This window comes from Pelodiscus sinensis, chromosome 14 (assembly GCF_052426305.1).
Source record: "Pelodiscus sinensis isolate ZL-2025 chromosome 14, ASM5242630v1, whole genome shotgun sequence".
Lineage (NCBI taxonomy): Eukaryota > Metazoa > Chordata > Testudines > Trionychidae > Pelodiscus > Pelodiscus sinensis.
The window spans coordinates 47,623,765-47,642,978 of record NC_143065.1 but is presented as its reverse complement, the minus strand read 5'-3'; the positions used below and the strand labels follow the sequence as shown (position 1 = coordinate 47,642,978).

The following is a 19,214-nucleotide window of genomic DNA, read 5'->3' as shown; positions in this document are numbered from 1 at the left end:
GATAAAATAATTGAAAAGCTTCCGAGAGGTAGCCAAGTTAGTCTGTAACTGGAAAAAACTTAAAAAACAACCAATAGTCTAGCAGCACCTTAAAGACTAACAAAACATGTAGATGGTATCATGAGCTTTCGAGGGTACAGCCCACTTCTTCATCTGTATCCACAAAAGCTCACGATACCACTGATATGTTTCGTTAGTCTTTAAGGTGCTGCTAGACCATGTGTTGTTTTTTTAAGTTTCTCCAAAATAATTGAAACTGGCATATATATATTGTTATTCTGATAAACAAAATACGCAGAATTATAAAATAGTGTAGGCATAATTATTTGCCACAGAATTCTCCCAGTAGTGAGACAAATATATCATGCTTTTAACGATAAATTTAAATTCAGCAGAAACTGAGCGCACTAGAAATGGATAACTTATTTGCAAGTGGTGTGCAGGTTTGTCAAGCCCTTCATTTTTGCAGGCTGCAATGTTGTTGTGACCACATTGGTATTAGAGTATTATGGAGACACAGTGCAAATGTAGCAACTTTTATTGGATTAACTTCTGTTCATGAACTGACACAGAGCTCACCTGCAGGTCTAATTAGCTGTGAGACAGTGTGTTTTTCAGCCCTCAAGAAGAGCTCTGTGTAAGCTCTAAAGCTTCTCTCACCAACCAAAGTTAGTCCAATAAAAAATATCACCTCATCCCCTTATCTAACATTGTCAGACTGGAGTTTTAAGTCTGACTCAAAACTCTGGTCATCTGAAGAAGTGGGCTATGCCCATGAAAGCTCAGGGTACCATCTACACGTTTTGATAGTCTACAAAGTCCTACCAGACCATTAGTTATTTTTTAAGTTTATCCCGCACAGACTAACTCGGCTACCCCTGACCAATTTGTAAGTGACATATTAGGTAAAGTAGCGCCCAGCTCGTTAATGTTAATGCACCAGAATGAGGAAGCAGCCGCCTTCTAGCTGCACCCCGCGTTGTGTTCAATGCTGGAGGAAACACTTCCCTGCAAAGACGAGCTGAGCGCTCTGGATTCAGACACGGTAACTCTAGACAGGAGCCCCCGAAGCCCAGCGCGGGCCTCTCGCAAGTCGGAACCCGGCCCCGAGGGGCAGCGGCAGGAGCGGCCCCGCGCAGCCCCCCCAGACCGAGCCCGCCGCAGCCCGGCCCATGTGCCAGGGACCCGCAGGCGCGAGGCCTGGCGAGGGCGGCGGCCGGACGTGACTGCCCCGGCCCGGGCCACACCCGCCCCGGCCCGCGGCTCCCCAGGCCCTGCCCCGAGCCGCGGGACCCCCGGACTCACAGCCGTAGTGGGGCCGGGCGGCCCCGAGCCCGTCGGCTTCCTCCGGGACAGACATGGCGGGCGCGGCGGGTCTGAGGCGAGCGCGGCGGTTCCTCTTCCTGCGCAGCCGGGTGTGGCGGGAACAGGCGCCGCCCGGAGCCGCCGCGCCCGCATCCCCGCCCCCGGCAGCGGCCCGCGCCCAGCGCGCAGCGCCCCCTCCGGCCCAGGGCCACGCGGAGCCCGCCCCCCCACGCCGCGTCCCCCCTCGAGCCCGGCCCCCCCACACCGCCCCCCCACTGCGCCCCTCGAGCCCGGCCCTCCCCCCAAGCCCGGCCCCCCAACCCGCCCCCCCACTGCGCCCCTCGAGCCCGCGCCCTCGAGCCCGGCCCCCCAACACCGCCCCCCCACTCCCCCTCGAGCCCGGCCCTCCCCCCACGCCGCGTGTCCCCCTTGAGCCCGGCCCTCCCCCCACGCCGCGCGTTCCCCCCTCGAGCCCGTCCCCCCCCCACAGCGCCCCCCCACTGCGCCCCTCGAGCCCGGCCTCCCCCCACACCGCCCCCCCACTGCGCCCCTCGAGCCCGGCCCTCCCCCCACGCCGCGCGTCCCCCCCCTCGAGCCCGGCCTCCCCCCACACCGCCCCCCCACTGCGCCCCTCGAGCCCGGCCCTCCCCCCACGCCGCGTGTCCCCCTTGAGCCCGTCCCCCCCCACACCGCCCCCACTGCCCCCTCGAGCCCGGCCCTCCCCCCACGCCGCGTGTCCCCCTTGAGCCCGGCCCTCCTTCCACCCGCGCGTTCCCCCCTCGAGCCCGTCCCCCCCCCCACAGCGCCCCTCGAGCCCGGCCCTCCCCCCACGCCGCGTGTCCCCCTTGAGCCCGGCCCTCCCCCCACGCCGCGCGTCCCCCCTCGAGCCCGTCCCCCCCACACCGCCCCCACTGCGCCCCTCGAGCCCGCCCCCCCCACACCATCCCCCCCCCACTGAGCCCGGCCCGCCCCCCACACCGCGTGTCCCCCCCCTCGAGCCCGGCCCCCGCCATGCCGCGTCCCCCCTCGAGCCCGGCCCTCCCCCCCGCCGCGTGTCCGCCCCTCGAGCCCGTCCCCCCCCACTGCGCCCCTCGAGCCCAGCCCTCCCCCTACACCGCATGTCCCCCCTTGAGCCCGTCCCCCCCCACTGCACCCCCCCGTGCGCCCCTCGAGCCCAGCCCTGCCCCCACGCCGCGTGTCCCCCCCTCGAGCCCGGCCCTCCCCCCACGCCGCGTGTCCGCCCCTCGAGCCCGGCCCTCCCCCCACATCGCCCCCCCCACTGCGCCCCTCGAGCCCGGTCCCCCCCACGCCGCGTCCCCCCTCGAGCCCGGCCCCCCCCACGCTGCGTCCCCCCCTCAAGCCCGGCCCCCCCCACACCGCCCCCCCACTGCGCCCCTCCCCCCACACCGTGTGTGTCCCCCCCTCGAGCCCCCCCCACACCACCCCCCTACTGCGCCACTCGAGCCCGGCCCTCCCCCCACACCGTGTTCCCCCCTCGAGCCCGGCCCTCCCCCCACACCGTCCCCCCCCCACTGCGCCCCTCGAGCCCAGCCCTCCCCCCACGCCGCGTGTCCCCCCCTCGAGCCCGGCCCTCCCCCCACGCCGCGTGTCCGCCCCTCGAGCCCGGCCCTCCCCCCACATCGCCCCCCACTGCGCCCCTCGAGCCCGGTCCCCCCCACGCCGCGTCCCCCCTCGAGCCCGGCCCCCCCCACGCTGCGTCCCCCCCTCAAGCCCGGCCCCCCCCACACCGCCCCCCCACTGCGCCCCTCCCCCCACACCGTGTGTGTCCCCCCCTCGAGCCCCCCCCACACCACCCCCCTACTGCGCCATTCGAGCCCGGCCCTCCCCCCACACCGTGTTCCCCCCTCGAGCCCGGCCCTCCCCCCACACCCCCCCCCCCCCACTGCGCCCCTCGAGCCCAGCCCTCCCCCCACGCCGCGTGTCCCCCCCTCGAGCCCGGCCCTCCCCCCACACCGCCCCCCTCAGTGCGCCCTTCGAGCCCGGCCCTCCCCCCATACCGCCTCCCCACTGCGCCACTTGAGCCCAGCCCTCCCCTCACACCGCCTTCCCCCACTGCGCCCTTCGAGCCGGGTCCTCCCCTCACACCGCGCCCCCCCCCGAGCCCGGCCCTCCCCCCACACCGCCCCCCCCCACTGCGCACCTCGAGCCCGGCCCTCCCCCCACACCGCCCCCCTCAGTGCGCCCCTCGAGCCCGGCCCTCCCCCCACACCGCGTGTCCCCCCCCTCGAGCCCGGCCCCCCCCTCACCGCCCCCCCCAGTGCACCCCTCGAGCCCCGCTCTCCCCCCACACCGCCCCCCCACTGCACCACGCGAGCCCGACCCTCCCCCCACACTGCGTGTCCCCCCTCGAGCCCGGCCCTCCCCTCACACTGCCCTCCCCCACTGCGCCCTTCGAGCCGGGTCCTCCCCTCACACCGCGCCCCCCCCCGAGCCCGGCCCTCCCCCCACACCGCCCCCCCACTGCGCCCCTCGAGCCCGGCCCTCCCCTCACACCACGTCCCCCCCTCGAGCCCGGCCCTCCCCCCACACCACCACCCCCACTGCGCCCCTCGAGCCCAGCCCTCTCCTCACACTGCACCCCCCCCCCCACTGCGCTCCACACGCCTGGCCCTCTCCTCTCACCGCACCCCCCCCACTGTGCCCCACGAGTCCGGCCCTCCCCCCACACTGCCCCCCTGCACCCCTCGAGCCCTCCCCTACCCCCACACCGCACACCCCCCACTGCGCCCCACAAGCCTGGCCCTCCCCTCCCCCGATACCACGCCCTACGAGCCCAGCTCTGCCCTCCCCCGACACCGCGCCTCCCCACACCGTGCCCCACGAGCCCAGCCCTGCCATCCCCCGACACTACGCCCCACGAGCCCAGCGCACCCCTCCCCCGACACCGTGACCCGCCCCACACTGCGCCCCACGAGCCCAGCGCGCCCCTCCCCCCACTGCGCCCCAGGAGCCCAGTGGGCCCCTTCCCACACTGCACCCCACGGAGCCCAGTGCACCCCACCCACGACACCGCGCGCCACGAGCCCGGTCCTCCACTCCCCCGACACCGCGCCACTCCCCCGACACCGCGCCCCACGGAGCCCGGCGCACCCATCTCCCCCGACACCATGCCCCATGAGCCCGGCGAGCCCCTTCCCCGACACTGCACCCCACAAGCCCGGCACGCCCCTGCGGTTCCCCCACCACACCCTACGACCCTGGCCCTCCCCGCACTGCGCCCCACGGAGCCCGGCGAGCCCCTTCCCCGACACTGCACCCCACAAGCCCGGCACGCCCCTGCGGCTCCCCCACCACACCCTACGAGCCTGGCCCTCCCCGCACTGCGCCCCACGGAGCCCGGTGAGCCCCACTGAGCCCTTCCCGAGACACTGCGCCCCTCCCCACACCGCGCCCATGGAGCCCAACCTGCACCCATCTGTCTGCCCCTCCCCCTCTCAGAGCCTCACTGCTGCCTAAGGAGCATTAAGCCATGCTACCCCCTCCCCCAACACAGTCCCTAGCTGTGCCACTCTCTTCCCCTGCATAGCCCCCATGGACCTCAAACAGCACCCAGCTATACTACCCTCTCTACCCTCCCAGTTCGTCACCGAGCCCCAGCCTTGACCAATGGTGCTATCCCTTCCCCGCACACAGCCCCCCACTGAGCCCTAAACAGTGCCTAGCCATGCTACCCCCTTTGCCCTCGTGGGCCCCCAGTAAATGGCAACTCATGCTGCCCTTCCTCCCACACAGGCTCAAAGGAGCCCCAACCAGCTCCCAGCTGTGCTAGCCCCTCCTCCTCCTGCTTGCAGCCCCATTTGGCCGCATCCAGCTGTACTACCCTCTTCCTCCCCACCGAACAGCCTTCCAATAAGTCCCATACTGCACCCACACGTGTTTCCCACTCCCCTGCACAGTACCCAATTTTTCCCCCCTTCAGCTCCAAACCACATGCCCAGCTGTGCAGTCACTCAACCCTCCTCACAGCCTCCCAACAGATGTGGCACTGCCCCCCAGTTGTGCCCTTCTAAAATCCCCCCACACAGTCCCTCTGCTGCCTCTTTGCCCTCAAGTGGGCTGCAGCCCCATACCTCGTTGTGTCTCCCGTCAGCCCCCAATTTTCCCCTCCACACAAACCTCCACAGCGCTAGCCCCGGACACAGCTCCCACTTAGCCTTGCTGCTGCCTCTCACAACCCCCAACCATGCCACTGTCCCCTACAATCTCCCCATCTGTGCCACCTTCCCCTGCACTGTCGCCCAGCGATGCCATACATCCTCAGCCATGCCACCCCTCTAGACAGAACCCCACTGCATGGCATAGATATCACCAAATAACCACACATCCATCCCACTGCATGTCTGCCTTTCCCATCCCCGCCCCAGCTTTGCTACTTCCTGCACACACAGCCCCTGCCATGGGTCCCTCCTTCCCCAATACACCTTTAGCTGTCCTGACCCCAGACTCACAGTCCACACATCCAGCTATATTGTCCCCTAAAGGCTCCACACAGCCACACAGTCTCTTCCATCAAATACAGCCTCCTTCAGCCACACTCCTTACCCCTGCACATAACCACCCTTGCTCAGCTGTACTGTCCCCCCAACACACAACCCCCTGCACTCAGCCCAACCACAGGACATCTGCTGTGCCACTACCTGGTCATCTGATCACACCTTTGCAAGGCACTACACTATTGTACCTGACACAACAGTGGCACTGGCCAGCTGATCTTCTACTTCATAACTGTGACTACAAAGCCTGCCTTCTGAACACTGCTTTGCAGTCACTACAGTGAAGCACTCACAAGGGACATTTCTCGAAGAAGAAGCTGTCACCTTGCGTAGTGAGGGTTCTTTGAGATGTTTGTCTCTGTGGGTGCTAACTCCTCCCCTCTACTTCGGAGCACATTTATGCACACAGACCAGACATGCAGCCAGCTCTCCACACGCAGCCACACTACACCCACCCAACTGCCCCATTCCCTGCTCACACTCAAAGAGCTCCCGCAGCTTAACCACTATCCCCTCCACAACTCCTCTCACACACACAGCCTCCCAACCTCGTCCCACTTCCCACACATGATCAGCCATGCCATCTTCCCACACATACCCCCAATTCCAGATGTACCCCCCAGTCCCTAGACCCCTCAACTAAACCACACCATCCAAATCCATGGGGAACTCTCCAACACTCAGGCATCCTTGGTGGGCAACACTTGCCCAAACAAAACACCAAGTCCAAATGTTTAAAACAGACAACTCTTAAAAAGAACAAGGGAGGGGGGGGAACAAAAGAATACATTTCAGAAAGATTGCAATTAATACATTAATATCTAGTAGGTACGAATTCTAGCCCCTCCAGTATGTCTTAAAAACTGACCCACCCTCAATCCTCTACTTGCAACTGCAACTATCTAGTGCCTTCTGGCCACTTCTTTCTTTCCCAGCTCCCCACTCCCACTTTGTTAGCATGGGCTGGTGAAGTGCACAGACTCTGGAAGGTCTAAGCTGTTCCCACCACTTGACCCAACTAAAGTGATTTCAGCTTTAACATCTAGATGGATACATCAGAGCAGCCTCTTCAGCTCAGCATGTTGCCTCAAAGCTACCTCTAAGTCTGCTGAAGAGAATAATCAGCACATGTGACTTCTTAAAATCATTATACTTCCAAAATTAACCTCAACAGTCATTAAAATACAACTCCTTTTGCTAACACTCACTGGGCTCCCTTATCACCCAACCATACATGATTCCATTCTCTGTCAGGGTGACCCTTGCCATTAGGGATATTGGTGGTTAACTGGTAAGCATAGCCCCTACTGGGTGATGCTTATCGGTTACCAATTAACTGGGGGCCCGGCTGGGTTGGAGCAGCTCCCTACCCAACCATGATACAGCGCAGTGGGCCAGGCCCAGCCGGAGCAAACCCCTACTCACGGTGTGATGTGGTGGTCCCGGTCTGGTTGCAGCAGTCCCCGCCCGCAGCAAGTCTGGCCTGGCCAGAGCAACCCTAGAGGTGTTTAAGTCTCGGCTTGACAAAGCCCTGGCTGGATTGATTTAGTTGGGATTGGTCCTGCCTAGAGCAGGGGGCTGGACTTGACCTTCTAAGGTCTCTTCCAGCTCTGTGGTTCTATGAACCCGCTGTGCGAAGGGCAGGGGCGGCTTCAGCCTGGCCAGGCTCACCACACTACAGGCTGTTCCAACCAGGCCTGCCCGTTTAAGTGGTTAACCGGTTAACTGATTAAACAGGATTTTACATACCCACTTGCCATGTTTGGTGGAGATCTCTTATCCTTTTCTTTCCTAATAAAGCCAGCAACAGCTATTTGCCCCCAAACTCAAAACTTAACTGTATTTTAACCAAAATGCTCCACACCGTTACGTAACTGAAATGCAAATGGGGCCTGGCTTGTTCTGTCATTTCCCCTGACAGACTGAACCAGTAGACAGCTCCCTTCTCAGTAAAGCCTCTCTCCTCAGGAGTTCCCCAACCATTCTCTGCTCCTCTTCTCTCTTGTCACCAGGAGATGGCAACAGTGAACTGCCTAGTTTCCAGGATTTCTGGCCACAGGGCTGACCTCTCCTAGGAAAACCATTCCTTTCTGTATTGCTCTACTTAAGGGTAGGGACCTCCAAGAAAGGTGAAAACGTGGACTTTTATTCAAGGCAAGAGGAAACTGAGCTTGGAAAGACTACCTCAGCCACCAGCAGCCCATTCCCTGCCCACTGCAACTTCTGGAGACAGGAGCAAAGTCCATGCATGCTGGAGGGGCAGAGGTCCAGCTCACTCAACCACTGTCCCCATAAGCTAAACTTGATTGGGAGGAGGGCAGCTTCCCTTCTCCTTGCCTAGGCCAACTGCTGGAGGAGCACTTGACCTTCAGAGCCATCCCACCCACTGGATGGTTCGGGGTGGCCATCCCAGCTGTCCCAGACCCTGAGCTTTGAGGAGCCCCACAGCAGCTGCCTCAACCATTCTATGGACAGGGCCCAAGGAATTAGCAGGGGGCTTATCACAGGGTCCTCCCACGTACTCACTAGTGGCAGTAGCCAGTGACCTGGCAGCCTACTCTGCTTTATCCTGCCCCACGGCCCTCTCTAACCCTAGGCCTTCCTGCAGTGGCAGGAAGCAAAGTACTCCAGCCCAGTTCCCACCACCACGCATTGCTCCAGCTTCTGCCACCATGGTGAGTGCTGTCAAGAGCGATCCCTGCTGCTGCCCATGCCAGGCCTCCCGGTAATCCTCTGGCTCAGGGAATGGGGTAAGGGACAGGGCTCTGAGTAAGGGGTGGAGCAGGAGCAAAGCGGAGGGGTTGGGTCATATACCCATGTCTATGGATGGAAGTGCACATGGGAAGCTGTACCCTATGCTCTCCATCCCCTCATAGGCAAGGCAGGGACAAAAGGAGTTGGTGATGTGCATTCCCAAGAGATCAATATGTTACTGCCGGGACCGCAAAAATCACTTCGTGCTAACTGGCCAAGGGTTCACTGTTTTCAGGCCTGACAAACTCATTACACTTTCCACAGTGGTTTCACAGTGTTTATTCAAAAAATGTCTTGCAAGATTTCAAATTAAAACTTGTATCACACTAGTAATTAATCTCATTGTGAAATATACGTATACATACTACATGAAGAATTACGAACACCTACTGATTGCCTTGCTACAGATTTTAGACAGGACTGAGTGGACAAACAGAAGTTATAGATAAGCCAAATGGTGGCACCCAGAACTGGTTGTATTTGGGGCCCACTGTAAAGTGAGGGAAGCATCTCTATGCTGGATGAATTGTAATGAAGTATGCATCTTGGAGGTTGAGGGCTGAGAACCAGTCTCCCTTGTCTAGCACCGGGATTACAGTGGGGAAATGACCATCTTGAACATGTTATTGAGTATAAATTAGTTGAATCTTCTGAGATTGAGAATCACCAAGTTTTTCTCTGGTTAAGGAAATAATTGGAATAGAAACCCCTTCCTTGATAGGTGAAACTGGTTCCACTACTCCTATTTGCACTAGGGTGTGAGAGGTGCCTGAAGGGGCATAGGGAGGGAGGATGGGTTGGGGAGAATGGGATCAAGTAGGCTGATTGGATAGTCTCTAAGACTCATTGGCCTGATGTGATATTGTCCCATTGTTGCAGAAAAGGGTGCACACAATGACCAGAGATGGCTGGGTGATAGTCATCATGTCTCTCAGAGGCGCCCAGGGGTGTTGTGTGAATTTCCCAGGTTACTGGGTATGGGCTTGAGCCAGCTCTGTGTCGGATGCATGGAAAGGAACCCCTAGATATTGAACCCATGTCCAGTGGTGGCTGCTGCAGACACTGCATGGCAGAAGGGTGACATTTGCAACCCTCTCCCCACAACTCCTTTTGGGTCAGCATTCCTAGTTACACTATCATGAAATTGTAGATTTCAATAACTGAACTCATGAATGACATTTACCATTTTTTAAAATCCTCTGACCTTGAAATTAATTAAAATCAATCATGAATTTGGTTGGGCCCTTCTTACCTGCGCTGTTGCTATATGTTCACCGTAGAAGTTTCACAGGAGTAAATGAGGACAGAATTTCACCCTTTAGCTAGAAACTGTGTACAGAAACTGAGGTGCAAATTTATTCTTCTGCTGGCTTTCTGAACTCACACAATCCAAGTGAGAACATGTCTCCTCTGTCCTGAAGGCTGTAGATCTGGACTTGATCGCTGCTGTGTCCTGGAGGCAGTTGCTGACACCAGTGGGCCCACTGATACAAGTTATCTACACTCCCTAGTGACTCAGTACAAACTGTAATTCAGGTATGTACCTCCTGAAATGCTCATCTCAGATGCTGGCTGGCTCTATTTGGTCACATGCACTCCCCCACCCCCTACTGTTGAACACCAGCTTGCCCATCTCTTCTGTAAATTGTATCTCTCATTCAAAGAGGGTAACAATACCCTGGAAGCCATATCCCTCTGCTTTCCTACCATATCTGTTGTCAACATAGATGCTATCTTTTGGTTTTGCCAGTGGTGCCTCATCCTGGTTCTGCCCCTGACCACCTCCACTCCAGTCTTTTCTGTCTCCACTCTCTTCCTCCCGCTAGGTATGTTTGCTTGGGGGGGGGGGGGAAGGAAGCGGCTCAGCCTTCGCCCAAATCTGTCGATTTTCAGTGTATTCATACACGTTTCATAGTCTAGTTACTGAATGTGTGTCTACCATTGAGATCTTAATGTCATCAACATCATTACATATTCATGAATTACAGTATATGGGACAAGCTGGCTATTAGATCTGTGCTTCACCCCAGCTTAAGGCCTGTTTGGAAGCTGAGGGCCACTGTTGGCTGTGGCAAGAAGGTGGCTAGGAGGGACAAGCCATGGGGAGCCTTTCCCCTCTCCCTTCCTATCACTCTCTCGGCCCTGTATCCTCTCTTGTTTCTTCTCTAAGTCCTGGCTCCCCTTCCTTGTGTTCTCCCTTCTTGCTTCTCACCCATCTTTTTCCCCCCCATCTCTCTTTGCTACCCAGCCCCTGGTGGCTCTGTCTAATGCTCCCCCCCACTCAGGCACACCTAGGGGGAGAGGAGGGTTCCCTCCTCTGATAGGAAGGGATGCTACTCCATCACAGGCTCCCTGCTTAGCCTTGGGACATTCAGTTCACCTCTAGCTCACACCTGCCAAATGGGGCTAATGCTGAGCCTGCCTCCTAGGCTAGATGCATTCATGGCTTGTGATGATGGGGAAAATGGAGATACCAATGTGGGCAGAGTTGGGCTGAATTTCTCCACAGCTTGAGAACCAGCTCTATACAGGGAGATGGGAAAAAGAGGGGCTTAGATCTCCACACAGAGGGGGGATTTGGAGATTCAGCACTGCGCCTTCGGCCACTAGTGATAGAAATGTAGCCATGTTAGTCTGGTGTAGCTGAAACAAAGAACAGGACTATGTAGCACTTTAAAGACTAACAAGATGGTTTAATAGGTGATGAGCTTTCGTGGGCCAGACCCACTTCCTCAGATCAAGTAGTGGAAGAAAATAGTCACAGCCATATACACCAAAGGATACAATAAAAAAATGAACACACATGAAAAGGACAAGGGTATCTAGAGCTCATGAGCTGGGGATTTCAGCCCCACATCTTCTGCTGGGCTCTGGGGCTTCTCCCTCACTTGCACAGCTCCTGTTGCTCTTGGCCCCGGTATGGGGCCATGCTCCCAGTGTTTCCTCTCCTGAGACTCTTCACCTTTAGTGGCCAGTCTCTGACCCCAGCTCTCCAGCTGAGTCTCTCTTCACACTGATCCCCTGCTGGGGTGTCTCAGAATCCACAAATGCTGACCCTTTTCAGAGTCTTTAGTCCCTTTCTCTGGGTCTGCAACACTCTTTTCTCTGAGGTTAGGCCACTCTGCCTGTGGCCAATAATGTTGGAGGCCCACAATCCCCAGCAACTCTGAGCCCTCCAACCCTATATATAAGAACAGCCAGACTGGGTCAGACCAATGGTCCTCTAGCCCAGTATCTTGTCTGCCGACAGTGGCCAATACCAGACGACCCAGAGGGAGGGAACACAACAGGTAATCCTCATGTAATCCCTCTCTTGTCACCCATTTCCAGACAAACAGAGGCTAGGGACACCATTCCTACCCATCCTGGCTAATAGCCATTGATGGACCTAAACTCCATGAATCAATCTAGCTCTTTTTATAGAACCCTGTTAAAGTTCTAACCTTGACCATGTCATCTGGCAAGGAGTTCCACAGATTAACTGTGTGCTGAGTGAAGAAAAACTTCTTTTTGTTTTAAACCTGCTGCCTATTCATTTAATTGTGTGGCCCCTAGTTCTTATATTGTGGGAATAAGTGAATAACTTTTCCTTCCCTTTTGCCACACCAGTCATGTTTTATAGACCTCTATCATATTCCCCCCTTAGTCTCCTCTTTTCCAAGCTGAAAAGTCCAAGGTTTTTTTAATCTCTCTTCATATGCAACCCATTCCAAACCCTTAATCATTTTTTTGCCCTTTTCTGAACCTTTTCCAAGGCCAAAGTATCTTTTTTGAGATGAGGCGACCACATCTGTACACAGTATTCAAGATGTGGGTGTACCATGGATTTATTATAGAGACAATAAGTTATTTTCTGTCTTATTCGCTATCCTTTTTTAAAGATTCCTAATACTCTATTTGCTTTCTTGACTGCTGCTGCACACTGAGTAGATGTTTTCAGAGAACTATCCACAACGGCTACAAGATCTCTCTCAAGTAGTTGTAGCCAAATTGTATGTGTACTTGGGATTATTTTTTCCAATGTACATTACCTTACATTTATCAACATTACATTTCATTTGCCATTTTGTTGCCCAATCACTTAGTTTGGTGAGATCTCTTTGAGGTCTGCTTTGGACTTTACTATCAGGAGCAGTTTGGTATCATCTGCAAATTTAGCCACCTCACTGTTCACCCCTTTCTCTAGATCATTTACAAATAAGTTAAATACGATTAGTCCCAGGAGAGACCCTTTGGGGACTCACCTGTTACCTCCCTCTACTCTGAAAACTTACCATTTATTCCTACCCTTTGTTTTCTGTCTTTTAACCAGTTATCAATCCATGGAAGAACCTTCCCTCTTATCCCATGACAACTTACTTTACTATGGTGAGGGATCTTGTCAAAGGCTTTCGGGAAATCTAAGTATACCATATGCACTGGATCCCCCTTAAAGAACTCTAGCAGATAAGCATGGCATGATTTCTCTTTACAGAAACCATGTTAACTTTCCCCCCAACAAATTATGTTTATCTATGTGACTGACAGTTTTATTCTTTACTATAGTTTCAACTAATTTGCCCGGTACTGACATTAGATTTCAGTCTGTAATTGCCAGGATCATCTCTAGAGACCTTTATAAATATTGGCGTAACATTAGCTATCTTCCAGTCATTAGGTACGGAAGCTGATTTAAAGGATCAGTTACAAACCACAGTTAATAGTTCTGCAATTTCACATTTGAGTTCTTTCAGAACTCTTGGGTGAATGCCATCTGGTCCCGGTGACTTGTTACTATTAAGTTTATGAATTTGTTCCAAACCTCCTCTAATGAAACGTCAATCAGGGACAATTCCTGAGATGTCATCACCTAAAAAGAATGGCTCTGGTTTGGGAATCTCCCCAATATCCTCAGCCGTGAAGACTGAAGCAAAGAATTCATTTAGTTTCTCCGCAATGACTTTATCAGCCAGCTTCCTGCTTCTGATGTACTTAAAAAACATTTTGCTATTACATTTTGAGTTTCTGCTAGCAGTTCTTCAAACTCCTTTTTGGCTTTTCTTATTATATTTTTACACTTAATTTGACAAAGTTTATGTTCCTTTATATTTTCCTCATTAGGATTTGACTTCCACTTTTTAGAAGATGTCTTTTTATCTGTGTCTGCTTCTTTTACTTGGTTGTTAAGCCACGGTGGCACTTCTTTGGTTTTCTTACTGTGTTTTTTAATTTGAGGTATACAGCCACTCCCATGGAGCGGTTGTAAAGGCGGTCACCGAGTTACGAACGCGACCCGCACTTACAAACAGCGCGGTCACGTGTAACTCAATGGGACCGAGTTACGGCCAAATGTTTGGTCCATAACTCGTTTGTAACTCGGAGAGAGGCTGTACATTTAAGTTGGGCCTCTATTATGGTGTCTTTGAAAAGCTTCCATGCAGCTTGCAGAAATTTTACTTTTGTCACTATGCCTTTTAATTTCTGTTTAACTATCCTCCTCATTTTTGTGTACCCCTTTCTGAAATTAAATGCCACAGTGTTGGCCTGCTGAGGTGTTTTTCCCACCACAGAGATATTAAATTTTATTACATTAGGGTCTCTGTTTCCAAGCGATCCAGTTATATTTACCTTTTGGACCAGATCCTGCACTCCACTTAGGACTAAATCCCATTGTGGGTTCCAGAGCCAGCTGCTCCAAGAAGCAGTCATTTAAGATATCAAGAAATTTTATCTGTGCATCGCATCCCATCCTGAGATGAAGTGTACCCAGTCAATATAGGAACAGTTGAAATCCCCCCACTATTATTGAGTTTTTTATTTTGATAGCCTCTCTAATCTCCCTTAGCATTTCATAGTCACTATCACTGTCCTGGTCAGGTGGTCAATAATAGATCCCTACTGTTATATTCTTATAATTGGAGCATGAAATTACTATCCATAGAGATTCTATGGAACATTTTGGCTCATTTAAGATTTTTACTTCATTTGATTCTACATTTTCTTTCACATATAGTGCCACTCCCCCACCAGCCTGATCTGTTCTGTCCTTCCGATATATTTTGTACCCTGGTATGACTGTGATTGTCCTCATTTCACCAAGTTTCCGTGATGCCTATTATATCAATATCCTCCTTTAAAATGAGGCACTCTAGTTCACCCATTTTATTATTTAGACTTTTACTGTTTGGGCTCGTCTACATTGGCCCCTTTTCCGGAAGGGACATGTTAATTTCAGAGATCGCAATAGGGAAATCCGCGGGGGATTTAAATATCCCCCGCGGCATTTAAATAAAAATGTCCGCCGCTTTTTTCCGGCTTTTAGAAAAGCCGGAAAAGAGCGTCTACACTGGCCCCGATCCTCCGGAAAAAGCGCCCTTTTCCGGAGGATCTTATTCCTACTTCAAATAAGTAGGACTCCCCCAGACGGTCGGAATTACAATCTAGATTTCTATATACAAAGCTTCCGCAACAACGCACAGACTGACATTATTCGCAAACAACAACAAGCGACACACAATCTCAGCCACGCTGAACAACATGCCATCCAGAGTCTCAAAAACAACCTGGACATTATAATCAAACCAGCTGACAAAGGTGGTGCTGTGGTCATTATGAATAAGGCCGATTATAACCAAGAGGCAACCAGACAACTCTCCAACACCACATTTTACAAACCTCTCTCCTCTGATCCTACCTCGGAATACCAAAAGAAATTACTCTGTCTCCTTAAAAGCCTCCCTACAGCTACTCGGGAACAAATCCACACAGAAACACCTTCCGACCCCCGACCAGGATTTTTCTATCTGCTTCCCAAGATCCATAAACCTGGACACCCCGGATGCCCCATCATCTCTGGTATTGGCACACTCACTACTGGTCTATCCAGCTATGTAGACTCTCTCCTCAAACCCTACGCAACCAACACCCCCAGCTATCTCCGAGACACTACTGACTTCCTAAGGAAACTACAAAACATCGATAACCTCCCCAATAACACCATCCTTGCCACCATGGATGTAGAAGCACTATACACCAACATCCCACATGAAGACGGATTACAAGCTATTAGAAACACTATCCCAGAGGACACCACTGCCAACCTGGTAGCAGACCTATGTAACTTCGTTCTCACCCACAATTATTTCCAGTTTGAGAACAACTTATACCTCCAGATCAGCGGCACAGCCATGGGTACACGCATGGCCCCACAGTCTGCTAATATCTTTATGGCTGACCTAGAACAACGTTTCCTCAACTCCCGTCCCCTTTTACCCCTTCTCTACTTACGCTACATCGATGACATCTTTATGATCTGGACGCATGGCCAAGAAACACTGGAGACATTCCACAGAGATTTCAACAACCTACACCCCACCATTAACCTCGGCCTGGACCATTCCACACGAGAGATCCATTTCCTGGACACCACAGTACAAATCAACAATGGAAAATTAGACACCACCCTCTACAGAAAACCCACTGACTCATACAGTTACCTACATGCTTCCAGCTCCCATCCAGCACACACCATACGATCCATCATCTATAGCCAAGCCCTTCGATACAACCGCATCTGCTCAAATTCCACAGACAGAGGCCAGAAACTTCAGGATCTCTACCAAGCATTTATAAACCTCAACTACCCACCTGGAGAAATAAAAAAGCAAATTGAAAGAGCCAAACGAATACCTAGAAACCATCTACTACAAGACAGACCCAAGAAAACCAACAATAGAACACCACTTGTCATCACCTACAGCTCCCAACTTATACCTGTCCAACACATTATCAATAGATTACAGCCTATACTGGAACAGGACACTAAACTCCAAGAAGCTCTGGGAGACAGACCCATAGTCTCCTATAGACAACCACCTAATCTCAAGATGATTCTTACCAACAACCACAGGACATACCACACTAATACCAACCCTGGTACTTTCCCTTGCAACAAAGGGAAAGTTTGTTTGTCCACATATTCACTCTGCTGACACCATTATTGGGCCTAACCAAGTGAGTTACAAGATCAAGAATACATATTCCTGCGCCTCCAGAAATATAATCTATGCTATCATGTGCCGAAAGTGTCCGTCTGCTATGTACATTGGACAAACGTCTCAGACACTTCGCCAAAGAATCAATGCCCACAAAACAGACATTAGACAGGATCACAAAGAAAAAACAGTTGCTTGTCATTTCAACCAGAAAGGACACAGTCTCAATGACCTGCTGACCTGCATCCTACTTCAGAAGACATTCAAATCTGCACTTGAAAGGGAATCCTCTGAACTGGCATTCATGCTAAAATTCGACACTCTCCGCACCGGACTTCACAAAGACCCCGGCTATCTTACACATTACAAAGACAGCTTCCCCAATTATCACCTCTAATTCTATTAACTCACAGACATTTCCCCTTCCCCACCTCTAATATCATTAACTCACTGGCATTCACCTTCCTTTCCCCCCCCCCCCAAATCCCCCTTCTGTTCTGTAATGTGATTTGTCCTTTTCATGTGTGTTCATTTTTTTAAAATTGTATCCTTTGGTATATATGGTTGTGACTATTTTCTTCCACTATTTAATCTGAGGAAGTGGGTCTGGCCCACGAAAGCTCATCATCTAATAAACCATCTTGTTAGTCTTTAAAGTGCTACATAGTCCTGTATTTTGTTTCAGCTACAGCTAATTAGTTTGCATCCTCTTCCTGATTGGATGCTCCCTTTCAGTTCCTTTCTATACCATACTAGCACTGCTCCCTTTTTGGGGCAGGGTGTGGTAGGCTTCAGCAGGGGACCTCAGGGTCTGATACATCCAGTCACATTCAACATTCATGATTTTATAAACCTTTCTCATATCCCCTCTTAGTTGTCTCTTTTCTAAGCTGAACAGCTCTAAACCTTTTAGCCTCTTTTTATGTGGAAGCTGTTCCAAACCTTTGATCGTTTTTGTTGCCCTTCTCTAAATCTTTTCCAGTTCCACTATATTTTTTTCAGATAGAACCACCAGAAATGAACCCAATACGCAAGAAATAAATACACTATTGACTTATATAGTGGCATTATATTTTCTGTCTTATTTTCTATCCTTTTCCTCACAGTTCCTACCATGCTGTTAGCCTTTTTGATCACTGGAGCACACTGAGCTGTTTTCTCTTCAGTGACTCTTTTTTGCAAACCCTGATTCCAATTAAGAAAACTGAAAAGACTTAAAACATCAGAATAAGATGATAGCAAATAATTGTCTTTGCACAGAAAACTGTTGATAAACAAAAAGTTGGTCCAGTAAGTGTCCAAGATAACAGAATGGGACTGTATGCCCCAAAGCTGAAGGAGCAGTCTGAGTTTAGGACTAATGTGTTCTTTCTGGTAAAATCTCATTCACCCATAAAATAGAAAATATACTTCTATATTGTGATTCTTTCTAAAATGAACATTTCCTGCCCAATGAGCCTCTATATTTGTGTCAATTAATTGCATGTTTGATATTCAGTGGACTGTCACAATGCATTACAAATCTTAACAGTAATACTCAGTGGGATGCTAGACAACACTTGAAACTTGGATGTAGGCTAGGGTTGTGAAACCTTACAATACACCAAGCAGCAATGGATTTGTAAATCTCAATACTCAGTGTTTGTTTAATCAGATTAATAAGAAAAAAAAGTCTACTGACAGAGAAACAACCCAAACCAAATGAGGAAAAAAAATTACCTGTTAGCTGTTTGGTAGTCAGTTCAGGTCTTAAATTAACTTCAAGTTCCCATGAAAATCATACACATCTTGAGAAAATGAGTGTTGAATCTGAAGAGAGGAAAAACTCAGAGGTAGCATCTTGCTAACTTGTCTTTAAGACAAGTGACTTCTTTCCTGGTACCGACAATAAATGTCTATACATGAAAAATAGTTACTCCCAGCTCTGTAAAACCATCTTCTCCGTCTCCGTGGTTTTGGCTGTAAGCTCTTAGGGAGCAGAGACTGACTTTTATGTAAAATACAGTACAGAGCACACTGCTGGCATTAAATACTTTACTGAAGTTACAGTGTTGTCTTGTAAATGAATTCAGCTAGTAACAGGGTGCGTCTAAACTGGCAAGATTTTGCGCAAAATCTTGCTGCCTGTCTACACTGGCCACGAGTATTTGCGCAAGAACAATGACTTTGTACTGTACCAAATCAGTGGTTCTTGCACAAATACTTTGACGCTCCCGCTCAGGGATAAGCCCTTTTGCACAAGTATTCTTGCGCAAGAGGGCCAGTGTAGACAGGCAAGTTAATTTCTTGCGCAAGAAAGCCCGATGGCTAAAATGGCCATCAGAGCTTTCTTGCGCAAGAGAGCGTCTACACTGGCCCGGATGCTTTTGCGCAAACGCACCTGTGCCAGTGTAGACGCTCTCTTGCGCACATACTTTTAATGTAAAAACTTTTCTGTTAAAAGTATTTGCGCAAAATCCTGCCAGTCTAGAGGCAGCCACAGTGCGTAATGGCAATATTCCAGTTCCCAGGCAGAGACAATTCCCTCAAAACTCCACTCCCTGAGCCTCGCTTCTTGGGTAGAAAAGTGCAGCCCCAGACACTTCCGAAGAGCAGCTCTGCACCGAGCTTCAGCACAAAGACTCCACAGCGGCCCCGCCTCAGGGCAGCGCTGGGCGAGTCTCAGCTC

The 19,214-nt window shown here is 52.2% G+C and overlaps 2 protein-coding genes across 3 annotated transcripts in view; one reads left to right on the top strand and one right to left on the bottom strand.

Annotated features, from left to right (window-relative positions):
* The window catches only part of IQGAP1 (IQ motif containing GTPase activating protein 1), a 261,663-nt gene extending 242,784 nt beyond the window's left edge, over window positions 1–18,879 (bottom strand). Inside the window, exon 1 of one of the 2 annotated variants that reach the window (XM_075916963.2) lies at window positions 18,266–18,879. Coding sequence is in view for 1 of the 2 variants with exons in the window: in XM_075916961.2 (XP_075773076.1) it covers window positions 1,306–1,360 (55 nt within the window). In the remaining variant the exon portion in view is untranslated. Of the gene's footprint in view, window positions 1–1,305; window positions 1,462–18,265 lie in introns of those variants that run through there. The other variant, XM_075916961.2, reaches the window with a different exon arrangement.
* On the top strand, window positions 931–18,272 carry LOC142825186 (uncharacterized). Its single transcript, XM_075916977.2, has 3 exons — window positions 931–1,045; window positions 9,995–10,109; window positions 12,886–18,272. Exon 3 carries the CDS (start codon window positions 15,164–15,166, stop codon window positions 16,541–16,543), a length of 1,380 nt encoding a protein of 459 aa, XP_075773092.1. The 5' UTR covers window positions 931–1,045; window positions 9,995–10,109; window positions 12,886–15,163; the 3' UTR covers window positions 16,544–18,272.
* Window positions 18,880–19,214: the final 335 nt, after the last annotated feature.